General features: G+C 37.1%; 1 protein-coding gene across 1 annotated transcript in view; it reads right to left on the bottom strand.

The window, feature by feature from the left end:
* The window catches only part of LOC104496985, a gene marked incomplete at both ends in the record, with an annotated part of 23540 nt that extends 11342 nt beyond the window's left edge, over positions 1-12198 (bottom strand). The window contains 6 exons of the mRNA XM_010140190.1: positions 56-234; positions 1853-1963; positions 3849-3950; positions 5425-5592; positions 6986-7168; positions 9733-12198. Coding sequence (XP_010138492.1) covers positions 56-234; positions 1853-1963; positions 3849-3950; positions 5425-5592; positions 6986-7168; positions 9733-12198 — 3209 coding nt within the window. The remainder of the gene's footprint in view (positions 1-55; positions 235-1852; positions 1964-3848; positions 3951-5424; positions 5593-6985; positions 7169-9732) is intronic.
* Positions 12199-14685: the final 2487 nt, after the last annotated feature.

The following is a 14685-nucleotide window of genomic DNA, read 5'->3' as shown; positions in this document are numbered from 1 at the left end:
GCTGAACTTTGTGGTTCAGGACACAGCTTGCTTCCTCACCAGCCTCTCTCCTTACCTTCTTGTGCTTGTAATAGTGTAGATAGCCATTATGTTTCAGCACAAACCACCTCTTTCTCCAGCCCTTCAATATTGCTGACTGTGTTCGTTTATGCAAATATCCTCGGCAGGTAGGTCTGGGAGTGTTAGGGTAACGGCTGATATCTGATCCCACCACCATAGTCAGGATATCAGGACCTAAAATATTACAGGAAGTGTGTGAAAACATTGGTCAAAACTATATCCAGTCTGTCAATATTTTTTAATAACCCTAGACGATACAGAGCAGGAAGGTAGTATTCTATCCCAGGCCCTTCTCCTTCCAGTGTAGCTTCTAGAAGTAGCAAGGAGAAAAGCAGCCTAGGAGACAGTCAAATCCAGCAATGTCCAGGCTTCTTGAAACAGAAATTCAGGAATGAAACTGATTTTGTGTTGAGGACTAATAATGGTGCCAGCTATCTGAAGACACTTCTTAAAACAATTTTTGTGACCTGCCTTTGCAAGCAGCATTTTAGATGTTGCATATTTTATCAGTTTAGAGAAGTGGTTGGATTTCATTGCTCAGTCGGGTGCACATAAACTGGGGTTTATACAAAAATTTATGAGAATGCTCTTTGGTGTACCTTCAGTCTCTATTATCTTAGAATTCTTTCTTTTCTGTATCTTGGAGTATAATAACCTTTTCTGCTATCTGTGCCCCTCACTGAGGGGACTTGATATTGGAAGCTAAACTGCACCAAAGTATTTACTTATCACTTGAAAGAGGTAAGTGCTCAAAGGAGATGTTGGGTTGCAAGATTGTCCAAAAATGTGTTATTGTTATCAACAATGAGGTATAATTTCATAATATTTGCTGATGCTATCAATGCATATATGGCTTTAACCCTAAAGGCGTGAATCAGATACTACATTAGAGCAGGTGGCAAGTCTTTAATAAGAACTGAGAAATGTGATATGACACATTTTTATTTACAAAAAGCATTTGCTGGATTTCTCTTCTGGGGACATTTGAATTTGAATTGCTGTCTATATGCCAAGATTTAGAGTAGGGGGTATTCTCTGAGGAGTTAAAATACTCAGTAATCAGAGATTTACCTACTAAAAGACTTGACATACTCTTAAGTATAGTAGTGTGAATGGCATCTCTATAATTAACTTGCTGTATGTCAAGTTAAATTTGTCACTGTGTTGTAAAAACATATTAATTTATTGAATTTCCTGTGAGCCTTTGTCAAAACAATACCTAGGATAAATAAAAGAATGGCAGTTGATTAACTTTCAGCATGAAAACATAAGTATCTTTGGGTTTTAGTAATCATAATCTAGGAATAATACGTATGATTAATACTGCTGACTCCTTGTTTCTCTGGTGCTGCAAAAAGATGTCTCTTGAAATAAATAATCTCTCTGCTCTCCTGACTAGACTTCAGGTCTCGGTGGCACAGAAATAACTGCTGAATGCACTGAACCAAGCTGTAAAGTCTCTACCTGAGGAAGCACCAGGCACAAATAAGGTATTGGTGTCTCTGCAGTCACTTCCGGAACTTTCTAGGTCAATTCCCTTAAGGCAGGAAAGCTAAAAGTGTTACTGTCACATGTGCTCTTTAAGAAGTATTTCCTATGTCAGTTTTCTTTTGTGTTCCTGGCAAGGTCCAGATAAAACATGACTTAGACATTACTATCATATTAAATACTAATGTATTAAAGCATTAATCAAGATTTCTTTTGCATCCATCACCCAAACTGTCTGGATGTATTTGGAGCATTGTGCAGCAATCCTGAGCCATCTGTATAATTCACTGCATCTCAAACTTACCTTTCCTTGCCAGATTGGCAGCTTCTGAATGTGGCATGCAAGTGACATCAGTTCCATTGACTGCTATCAGAATATCCCCAACCTGAAGCCCTGCTTCTTCAGCTGCACTGTCTGGAACAAAAAAAGAAACATTTTGTTTAGAGTTAGTGTATCAAGCATGTCCGTGTTTCTCTTTCTGGTTAAAAGAATTTGGCTATAGTATTTTGTGGGTTTTGTCTTAAGGGGAAAATAACATAGCAAGTGAACACAAAAAAGGGACTGAATCAGATTTGTTAATATATCAACCTTTTATTTGTTAAGTGTTGCAAAGCACACGGACTACTAATAGTAGGACTAAAATAGTGCTGAGACACATACCAGGCAGGAATGGAGAAAATTAGGGAGCTGAAAAATATGATCCATTCACGGGCATCCAACACACAGTTAATTAAATCCCAGTTGCAAACTTTTTGGAGACAGTTTTTCCCTTCTCATTTATAATTAAGCATTCCTAATGTACTGTGAAAAAATGTGGAAAATATTGTTCCAGTCCATACTACTTAATGTATATTTTAAAAGATTTTTGGACCCTATCACGGAGTAAATATGATCGTTCAGTGTATTTCTGAGGATGCTTAGAAGTTGTAAGGAAAAATTAGTAGAAGCTTAATTACAAACAGACATAAAAAAGCCATGGTTCACCCTCATGTGTATTACAAGTCATATGCAAATCTGTAAATGCCAGCACATTTTGCTTTGTGCTGCCCTTGAGGATCTCATGCAGGACCTTATGATCATAAGCGGTCTTTAAATTATTATTAAAATAATGTCTCAGTGTGCAATCAAAAAGCGATGCAAATGCAATTTTTATTCCCTCCTGGAGTTTAATGGTGACCCTATTTAGTAACTCAGTGGGTAGCTTTTAAAATGATGGCTTTAGCTAACAGCTTTCCAAGAGTTGTCAGAAAGCTGGACAATATAATACATAAGGCTGGTAAGTGACGGAGCTATTCACAGATGCTTGCTAGAGGGCATGCACTAGCATTTTTGGTCTAGGATGACATTTTTCATTAAATCTGGCTCTGGTGGTGGATATCTATCAGGGTCTCCAATACCTTCTGCTCCTTCTTTGATTCTACTGTGTCCATCTTGCGATGCAGAGAGCAGTACAGCAAGTACTCTAGCTTGGATGAACCAAGGTCTTAGGTAGCAGCAAAATGGCTCTGACTCCCTGTGTCTAATTCTCACTGTTGTTACTGACAGAGACAGCTTTTAGCCAGATTTCTAAGCTGCCATTGCACACAGAGCTGATGATTTCAGAGACCTTTCAGTGGTGACTCCCAAGATCTAATTCCTGAGTGTAACTGCCAATGCTGTGTTCTCTGTCATGGAGGTACGGTATAGATATTTTCTCTCTGGAAATTACACTTCATCTTTTCTGAAGCTCATCTGCCACTTTTTTGCTTGCTCAGTTTTGTAAGTTTCTTCTGGAGTTCCTCACAATCATCAGACTACCCTGCAGAATTTAACAGCACACCTGTTTAGACCTATAAATGGCTCAAAGGAAACACATCCAAGCAGAAGTGTCCCCAGATAATAAGACTTTGGGAAACATTACGATAAGGATCACCGCACCTTCCATTTCAATTTTAAAGGCCTGTTGTCATTAACAGATGTCAGTGCCTGAAAGCTCCGGACTTTACCTCTGGAAAGAGGCTGGATGCTAACACTTGATTAAGGTATCACCTGGCACCGAAGGACACAGACAGTGGAGTTTGGTTTACGCACAGGCATATTGGGGCCCTAAACCTGGTTCCCATGAGCATTTCGAGGACATTGTTAGACACCTAGCACCCACTCACTAATTATGGAAATTATTTATGTACTTCTGTATTACATATTATTACAAAACAGATGTTCTATATATCTATATTACATCATGTTATATTACTAAATATTATATATTTATTTTTACACATTTTTATAGGAGAAGTTAACTAGTACAAACCAAACCTACTTGTGTCAACTTCAGTCACAAGGATAGGCCTTGAGAACTGGATCCTGAAACCCCAAGGGTAACTGCCAGTTCCTTTAGCAATCTTCACTGTTCTTTCACGAACTGCAAAATAGGAAAAAAAAGTCCCTTTTTCGCCACAAGTCGAGTTGAATTTAACAAGCAGAATCCTGTTTTCAAAACTTTTAATCTATAGGTAATAACAGTTACTGTTTCTGCAAAAGGCTGGAATATATCACTCCTAGCACTTTGATGCTGCCCCTCTCTCAGTTGGTTCCCCCTCCTCCAGGACTGATGGAATGCCATTCATGTTAGGGCAAACACACAGAGCATCAATGAAGGGTACTTTCATCAGCAGTTTAAGTGAAGTGCCTGGACTTCCTAACGAAGAGGTGGAGAAGCATTCAGATACTACACTCTGCTGACAGCATTCTGGGAGATAAAAGCAATCCTTCTCTCTGTAACAGATCTCTAAGCTGCAAATTCTAAATGGTCAAACAAGATTAAATATTTCCTGTAGTTTCATTCTTTTTAAATTTTAGAAGATCTCTGTCTTTTGGATACTGATTCTTTTCCTTTCATCTCACCTTCCCTGTCCACATCTCACTCCCACTGCTTCCCAGTTCTGTAGTCCAATCCCCCACCACACTGGCATCTCCTGCCACCAGTGGCTGCGTGAAGTGAAATGTCTTTCAAGTCAGCGGAATCTAACATGTAAAAGGACCAGCCTCAGTAAAAAGGAAGAAAAGGGTCTAACTGCCTACTTCCAACATTTTCTTAGGGTCTAGTATTATTATCCTGTCTCAGATTGTCTGGCTCATTAGTAAACTGTATACTCATTAAGCACGCCAGTGTAAGTTTGAATATTCAGTGTGTACTTTTGACGATTTGACTGTCTTACTGTGTTTGTTTAATGGAGGATAATTTAATAATAATTTATGACAGCTGTTTTATCTTCAAATTATGTAATATTTGGCAGATAGAAATTGCTTTACAGGTTACTTTACTAGCAGGCCAGTTGTCATTACCTGTCCAAAAGAGCATAGATACTTCAACATCTACTTTAAATATCTTGCTGGATTTCTGAGCTCTCCCCTGGAAAAATTCAAAGTGGGTCTCCAGAATATTCTTATGGATTTTAAGGAAGATTTTTCATTTCTAGAGACTTACAGAGGACATTTGTTTCTCTCGTATTGTGAATGATTTATGAGATCCGACAAAGAACAATCTCTCAGAAAGCTACAGGGGCGTTTCAGTTAGTCCTAGTTCTTTGAACTGTGTCACTTTTCAGTGACTTAACATTTGAAAAGTGAAGAAAAACCTCCCACCCCGTGGCAAAGGTTTTTCAATATATCTGTTTGCATGATAGGGCTTAAATTATATTCTGCAAGACAGTAGCAAAATAAGAACTGCTTTTTAATGTTTTTTAATAACCTTTTAGCTTCTTGTTGCTCATTTTCCTTTCTTCAGCATATACCTCCAGTATCTTGTCCAAAATGTTGATGCCCTGGAATCCTCAGAGTACCCAGAATAAATACAGTTTTATGACATTTGTAACCTGTTGCTTTAGACAACTTACTTGCCACTGGTCTAGGCCTTTTGCTGAGACATCTAGGACTATTGTCTGGAGAGACATCATCTCCTCTGAATACCCAGGAAGAAGAATGAAAGTTTTCCGTATAAAAACCTTTGTCCTCATTTTCAGAATGTAGTCCCAGATCTACTGACCGAGCATCCTCTGAATTTACTGTCATGAGGATAAAACAATAAAAAGTTATGTCAGTTGGGAAAACGCATTAAGAACAACAGACCTCGTCCAGACAGAATGGAAGAAGAGCCACAAACTTCTTAATGAACTGCTTCTAATGCCTGTGTTTAGTTCTGCAATTTTGCTGTTGTTGACGGGGCAGCCTGCAAAGATATTCAAATATAAGATCACAATATTGAAAGTTATGGCACATTGAACTTGAATGCCAAGTGAACTCTTAATTCTAAATGGTCAAAACAGAAGCTGCACATCTTTATGAGAAGTCTGTTTTTATTTAATTGTTACGCTTTCTTATGCGGCTCATTTGATTAGGAAACCAAACAAGTTTTCTAGAAATTTAGCATGAGTTCAGTGCATATGGGAAGACAAAAGAGAAGCTTTGATTGACATGTCTCGGCTCCAAAGAGAAGCTGAGATCCTAAGACAAGTTGTTTTCTTCCTGCTTCCCCTCACAAAGACCATGAGAAACCTTTTTCCCTGCACTAAAGGGGAAGAGAAAGAAAGCGGGAGGGGGGCTTAGTCCCACCACTGCCATTTTAACTCATTATGTATATCTACAAAGAAAACTTCCCTCACCGAAAGTAACTGTTTTAGCACAAAATACTTCCTCAGGGAACTGAACATTTCTTCATCTGTGCAAAGTGCTTCTTAGATTATTAAAATAGAAAAAACAGAAGGCAAATGCCGAGTGACTTAAGAAGTACCATGTATGTTCTCTTCTAGACTGAGCAATTCTTGCTTGGGGACTCCATCTGCATGAAATGTAAATTCATTAAGCATTTCATCCTTAAAATTCCTTCCCGTGTGATTCAAGGTGATGATTTTGGTACAGGCTCAAGCGTATGACAAGATGACAGACTTTTAAATTGAGACAGTTACAGCACTGTTACAGTAACTGAAGGGACAGTGAAGGACAATCTAAGCAATAAGCCTGAAGATAAAAGGTTATCTTAGAGTGGTTATCTTAGAGAGGAGAGAAGGACTCCCAGCTCACCATGGTCACCATGGCTTTGACATAACCAAAGTAGTCATCAGGATTATGATTTTTGTTACATCCTCAAAGCTACTGCCATAAGTGATTACCTGTTTGTCTGTACCTTGAGCTTCTCTTAACATTAACTGTATATGGACAAAGATGTTACAATCTTTTTTTTTTTTCAGTCAGATTGTTTGTTTGGTTATAAGAAGGACAGAGGATACTGACTTTCATACTGAAGAATAGTTCTGTCGAATGAAATATGCTTGCTCCTGATGATGACTAAGACACAGACTCAGGTTATGAACTAAATATCAATTTCCTTAGCTGAAAATCCTGTCCAAGTGTCAATCGAATGAAGGAGAAAGAATACAATTGTAAGACTAAAGTACTCACTTGATTCCTCAGTGATTGTGCTGTTTATGGAGCTTCCTCCAGTTGAACTGCATTTTTTGCTGTCTTTGAACTGTTTTCGTCTCCTGGCCCACTGGTCTATTGCTTCTTCCTGGGAACTATCGCTTGCTCTGGTGTCTTTCATCAAAGGCAGCTTTCTGATTTTATTCATTTCTGATTTTAAGTCTAAATTATAACCAGACATTGTTTATGAGGAATGTGTAAGACATCTTAAGCAATTATATTGTTTAAAATGTCCACATTCTAAGTACAAGAATTTCCTAACCAAACATAGAAATTAAAATATCTGTAATAATGAAATTATTAATAAAATACATATTTTAGACTAATTAAGGTCTTCGTGCAGAGAAAAGTACATGTGATTACCTTGTTGTAGTAGTTAAATACCTATGTAGCCATTTGTATGGCACCATTTTTATGCAGAAAGATGTAAATTGTTCATGGATTTTATTTACAAGTGCTCATACATTTTTGAAGCTGTTATCATGTATATATATAAAGTGCTACTTAAAAATCTTGCAAAACACACATGCAGATAAAAGGCGGATACTCTTCTACTTTAGGTTTCTTTCTAGGTAAGGTAGTATAAATTTGTTTGTTGTATTACTATTTTAGCTAAGACAACAGTTGGAAAACAGGCTTTCTGTTAGATTCCATTCTGAAAATGCACCTTCTGGCCAGGGCAGATAGGGAGAAAGCGAGCCCAACCTCAGCAGGCTCCCTAGAGGATTGTGTAAGTGCTCTCTTTGCTCAATAGCCCCTTTTCTGGCTTCAGTCAGATCTCCATCAAAGACTTGTGTCACTGAGCCTGCTTCCCAGGACAGCTGACTATTACTGAGAGTAGTGCCCTTGTGGTGCCCTTTGCATGAGTTCTTAACCATCTGATAATAACTGAGTTCCCACAACACCACCAAACTCCTAGATTCCCTTGACTACTCTCCTCTATCCTGTTTACAACATTCGTATCTCTTTTTCTTCTCTCTTCTAGATGCTGCTAGATGTCGTTAAAAAATGCCACATTTCCTTTCCAGCATCACTGAATTACTGAGACAGGAATTCCACATTGCCCATTGTGTTCAATGTCTTGACTAAGTATGTTGGAATTCCTACTTTTGAAGTGGACTTTGATTCATATTAATAAGTTTTAAAACTTCAAAAGTTTCTAATTCTTTCTAGATGCACACATTTACTCATTTAAGGTAGAACCTCCACAGCATTGCTAAGAGTAACATGAATGGAAAATCAAAATACTATAGGCCAAAAGCTGACCAAAGTTACAGACCAGGTGAGGTGATAGGTAAGGGAGGGAACTTACATAGATAACTTACATAGATAATTCTTAGCAAGGAGCAAAAGGGAAGAGAAGCGACTAAAATAAAAGTGCAAGAAATAGCTACACCTCACTTCTGCACTGTGTGTTTAACCAATCAGTTCTAATGCATGAGAAGAGAGAGTTTTTGAGCTTGCACACTTCCTTCAATGTCTTCTTTCTATACCTAGTTCTAAACATATATCCTCTTAATTAATTCTCTATTTATATTAGTATTTTAGATATTGTTCTATATAGCAATATCTACCTATGAGTATATCTATACAGTCTACATAGACTTCAGGTAATTTTGAAATTTCCATTACCAGTGCCGAACAAGACAACTTTGGGGGACATACCAGAATTTTCTGCAGATATTGTGAACTAAAGAGATTATAAAATCATTCTGATGTTTTTACTAAGATTCTTGAAACATAACCTGATCTAGTTGAAGATGTCCCTGTTCATTGCAGGGTCGTTGGACTAGATGACCTTTAATGGTCCCTTCCAACCCAAATCATTCTATGATTTTATGATTTTCCAATGATAGGAAAGTATGTATTTTTCAACAATATAAAACTCCTAACATCCCAACCTCCAAACCTCCTGGAAACAGTCTTTTCTAAAGAGGATAATCAGAGTTATATTTGCATATAACTTGATTAAAATGAAAAAAAAAAGTGTTTGTAGAGGTATTTTGAAAACACACACGCATATATGTGTGTGTACATATTCACAATGTATAAAGCTTACATTGTAGTGTGCAGTGTTCCAGTACAGCTTTACATTTTTATGATTCAAAACACTCCTTTAAATGACCAGTTACGGATATTTGTATGTGGATAACACAAGGGGAGACAAGAAATTTTGTAAAAACTATTAAAAATAATTCTGTTTCATGTGTAGTTTTCTTGACTACCTAAAGAGAGGAGAAAAAAGGTTAAATGATCCACATGTGAAGGCTCAGCCAGAACTAGGACTGAGGTGTACTTCAAATTCAGTATTTGCTTAGACCACATGGACTCCAAAAAACATATATATGTGGTTTTAAACCATAAACCACATAAACTGAGTTCATGCCACATGGCAACTTCAGAAAACCAGTACCTATTTCGGTGTTTGCTTTCCCACTAGATGTATATGATATGTTGACTGTTTAATGTAGGAAACACTCTTCTTGAGCAAAGCTGCATTAAAATCTTTATTTTTTAAATTTAAGTTACTTGGCTCTACAAGATGTCTCCTAGGATTCTCAACATAGTAACCGCATATCAGAACCAAACGACTAAGCATACCAATATCATCTCTTTGTAACATTACGGTATAGTTTCATTTTCCCAAAAGAGATGTCTCCAAATCAAGAAACCACCCATGCAAAAAGTGTGTAAGTGATAAACTCCAAAAGTCTAATAACACCTACCTTTCTGACTAATCTGTTTTACTGATGATGGGGGAACATCTGCATTATGATGAATATCTTCTTTTATCTCAGTATTTTTCTCAACTTCATCAGAGTTGTATTTGGCTATCGGTGATTGTTGATGTGCTCCAGGCTCTTTCCTTAAGCTATGAATTAACTGTTTACTGTTAATGTTCTCTGGTCTTCCCTTGATGCTTGCATGTTCTGTGAAATTCTCTTTCTTTTCTGTATATGCTGAAGAGGTAGATAATACAGCAGCCTGAGCTGACTCTGTATGGCAATCAGATTCAACAAAGGTATTCCCGGATAGGGAAAAGCTTTCTGATTCATTATTTATTTCATGGTCCTTGGGATCTAATAGCAAGGATGACAGCAAGGATTTTTCTTGTGTACTACAGGGAAGTTTAGGCTCTTTTCTTACTGTGGAGCTGAAAGAATCAGGTATCAATTTAACGTCACCTTGGATGAGTCTTCGTTCTAATTCTCCAGTTATCACAGTCATTACTGACCCTCTCCGTTTCTTTGTTACCTCAGGCTCTGCAGGGGGTGGGTGAACATCTTGCTGTAAACCTGAAAGCTGGTTTGGGTTGCTTTCATTTGATGCATAATTAGTACTTTCCTTGTCATTCATAAGTTCACCCAAAGGGCTTCTAGAATGAGGGTAGACCTGTACCAGCTGAGCTTTGTTCCACAATTCAGTGTGCTTTTCTAGATTGTTATACTCTGGCATCCCTTCTTCTAAAGCATCTTCAGTAGACTCAGAGTCTTCTTCCCATATGGCTATGTTTCTCAGAGGCTCCTCATGCCCATTTTCTTTTTTCTCATTTATAGTACCACTAGAATGAAGACTTTTCATTAACATTTCCTCTGTTTCTCCACCTTGCCCCACATAGTCTGCATAGTCATTCAATAAACAAGCATCATCTAGACTTTCTTCAGGCTCAGATGGATAAATGGTAATATTATGATCAAATGACATGAAAGCATTCTGATATGAAGAATTAAGTCCTCTCAAACTTCTCGGTGAGCAGGCCAAGTCAGGGCACTTAAAAAGTTCTGTGCAGCTGGTATGAACATGTGAGTTCCTGTTGAAAACACCTCCTGCTTTGGTCTCCTTAGGCCATACTTTCAAGGATGGCAATGAATAAAAGCCAGAATCCCTTCTAGGGTGAACTGGTGATGATATGTCAAATGTAGTATCTGGGAAAGACTTTCTTCTTGCTGGTTTTTGCCCTGTGTCTCTGCATTTATCACAGTTATTTCCTTCTTGACCTAATATATTGTTCTTACTGTTACGCTCCCTTTCAGTGTTTGGGTTATTCAAGGTATTACTAGCTACAAGGCAATTTGTATTATTTATTTTTGAGAAAAGTACTTGATCTTCTGAAAAATCTTCCTTTACATTGGTATGGTCTTTATAGTCCTTTTTATTATATTTACAGAAATAATTTTCTTCCCCACAAATTCTCAAGGCTGTAGGGAGGCTGTCAGATTCCTTTCTATCATTAACAGGGTTCAAAGATGCCCCCTCTGCAATTGTATCTAAATGGATTTTGTCACAGTCAGCAAATTCTTTAGGAGGAGGGAGAAGTGTACATCCTTCTGGAAATGCATAATCAACTTTTTCTTGAAAGCTAAAAGATGACTTCCAATCACTATTGCAAGGTGCCTCTGTTACAGAATAATCTATTTCACTCCAATACATATCTTCATGTTCCCTGTTGCAGATTTTGCTATGTGTCTGTTCACCAGGTTTGGTGTTAACTTTTAGATTTTTCTTTCTGCTGGTGTATTCCACTTTAATTTCCTTTGCTTCAATGTTCATTTTTAGGGAGGCATTTTTATTGATGGCAGTTTGGATTTTATGTTTAGAAGATCCCTTATATTTCCTATTGTGTTCTGCTGAATGGTCGGCTGAAGGACACTGGTACTTTGAACATTTTGGACACTGGCTTTTCCGGTATTGTCTTTCATGACAGCATTTATTCTTTGAATTTTTCCTTTTTCCAGCTGCAAAGTTTGTTCCAGAATCAAAGAAAGAAATATTCTTGATTTCTACTTTCACATTAAAAGAGCCATGTTTTACTTCCGCAGTAATTTTTCCAGGAGCCAAGCTTACAGACTCTGCAGAATCTGGCTTGCCCCACAGTGTAATTTTTCCTGTGGATGAGCCCTTTGATTCACCAAAAGTTACTGTAGCTAGGATCTCATCTTGCTGAGGAGAGAACATTTGAGGAGGGTATTTCTTTTCCTTCTTTCCCTCTTTTTCAGTATCTGATACATTATCAACATTTCTGTCTTCATATGCACCAGAGCTACCCTGATTCCTGTTTTCATGATCTCTTCCGTCTTCTTCAGTACTCTTTATATGCAGTGACTCAGTGAAGTGAGCCAGAGCCTCATTTGCTTTACTTTCAAGGCTTCCTACATTTTGCTGGCATTTACAAATGGGTGAGAACTGTTCATCTAATTTAAGGTAAAAAAAAAAAAAAAAAAAAGTGCGATTAGATGAATTAGGAAAAAAAAAAAGAAAAAGAAAAAAGGCAAAGAGACGAGACCCAGGGCGTCATATCGAAGAAGAGTTATGTTCCTGTAACAGTCCAGCAAAAAAAAAAAAAAAAAAAAGTTTTTCCCAAGACTTGGTAAGGAGCATCACAAATGTATGATTAGCTTTGAGACATTTGCATTTTCTTTTCATAGAAAATGCATATTTTATCTTTAAGAGGTATATTTTCCACAACATTATTTTTTCATTTCAGTATTGTCTTCTGTCTTAATTATCTGATAAATAATGTGAAGTCAGATAATCAGGGTAGGCCATGTTAACTCATTCTGACTGGCACAAATTAATATATTAACATGTATTTTTTCTCAGAAAGTTTTACAGTTTTTAAGGGATAAGGTATTCTTTTCACATATAGAAAGATCTACCCTTTTTACTTCCATTACTCCTATCAGTATTTATGTCGTTCAGGTGAATGCACTGGAACAATCAATAACCCATTGTATGTCTGTAGTTTGAAAAAAGTTACATGGAACTTGACTTTTATGGTCCTCTTAGAGATGAGCAAACAGAGGGACTAACGAATATTATCACAATCACAGAAAGGATCAGTGGCACATTGCCAGTAAGTGTGAGTCACAGTTACCTCTTTGAAGCAGGACAAAATACTGTTTCCTGGTGGGAGCTATACTAGACAAGATTTCATGGCATTCATACAAATCGTACATAAAATTCTGCCTTGCCTGGGCTTTTTTTTATAATAAGTCATGTGCATTAGAGGATAACAGTTTAGAGTGACATCTACCTAAGTAGGATTATAACAACTTGTTAAACTAAGATACCACTGAGACATTTACAGCAAGAATGTTGAAAATTCAAGGCAATTAAACATCAACATCTTTGGCAAGTCTATGACAGAAGTAGCTAGGATAGCCACTCACCTAAAATAAAGCAACCAGCCTCGTCAAGACATTACCTACATGCATCTGCACTTGAGTGTAAATATTTCCAATTTGACAAACGGCTTTGGGCACAAAGATGGATTTCGGACTTGAACAGCAAATGGAGAATAACAACCCATGATTCTGATGTTTTTACTTCAAGTTGAAAATTTCTGTAAACTTACATTCTCTGGAATCAGAGCTCTTTCTGCCCTTGCAGCTTTTTCTTCTTTTTCTACTCATTTCTAAGAACTGACAGCATCTGGGTTCCACTTTTCTGTGTGGGAGGGAAAACATTGGATAGTGAGAAAGTTTCTCTGGAATAATTTTGCTCTCTCTCCCAGGCTCTCTAACTTTGCTTTTCTTCTGTGTAAGAACTGACAGGTTTAATGAAAAATAGAAAAGTGCCAGAGCAGATACTAATGCACCTATTTTGTTGTCTTGATTATTTGGGACCAAATTTTCAAAGGTTTCAAAACGATAGCTTAAAATCAAGGTCTGATGATCTCAGCTATGGGGCCCTGCACTAATATTCTTTGAAGTCTGTGGGAGATTTGGGCAGTGGCTGACGTTTTCTAGCCTGTGATTTTATCTGATACTGATTTTTAGAGATTAATATTTCGGTGTAAGTATTCATTTAAAATTCAATCTTATTTATATATAATACAATACTTATTTAAAACCATTTTTTTTGCTCTTCAGAAAAATTCAGACTTAAGAGAATAAAAGACCTTAGCTAGGACTAAGGGCATAACATCTTAATGCAGAACAAACAAGGACCAATCTTCATCTCACAGGTTGGGTTGTCCCTGGCACTTGTTTTTGGGAAGAAGAAAATTCTCTTAGATGATTTTCTCATCACATAGGGCAACTTGGTAAAGTTAAGGTTAACTGTTGATGCTGGCTTAGTGTCAAAGACCAAATCCACTCAAAATTAAATGGCAATCAAAACCTCTAATAATTAATTTCAAAATATTATTCTTTTCACAAAATCAAGATAATAAAAACTAAAAAAATTGTTTATGTTTCTCCATAGTGGTGGGTAATTTCCCTACCTGACTTTAACAGGTTTTAAGAAACATGGTATCAAAGAAGGCTCTGCTCAAGAGAAACACGGATGCTAGTATTTGTGTACTTTAGTAATTTGAGACAAATGAGGAATCCCTAAACCTTCAAATATGAGATTTGCATCCATGTTTAGTTAGTCATTTTCTTGCAGTTGATCACTGAAGTGAGACCTGAAGTTTATGTTGAACTGAGAAGAACAGATAAAATCTGGAGGAAGTCATCTATCACTCCTATTGTGCAATGGGGCTGAATGCTGATTGAAGACATGGTAGTGATGGAAGAGGTACGTATCCCATGCAGCATGGTTACTTTGTAGAGGCTATTTAACCAATTAGAATCGGTAGCATTTTCTGGGATTGATGTTTCGTTGGAAAATTGACCAAAACTTACATCTTTTTCTTTCTTTCTTCTTTCTTTTTTTTTTTTTTACATATCGAAATA

The sequence above is a fragment of the Buceros rhinoceros genome, unplaced genomic scaffold (genome assembly GCF_000710305.1).
Source record: "Buceros rhinoceros silvestris isolate BGI_N320 unplaced genomic scaffold, ASM71030v1 scaffold12467, whole genome shotgun sequence".
NCBI lineage: Eukaryota > Metazoa > Chordata > Aves > Bucerotiformes > Bucerotidae > Buceros > Buceros rhinoceros.
The sequence above is the reverse complement of the archived record's forward strand: the minus strand, read 5'-3'. Positions and strand labels throughout refer to the sequence as shown.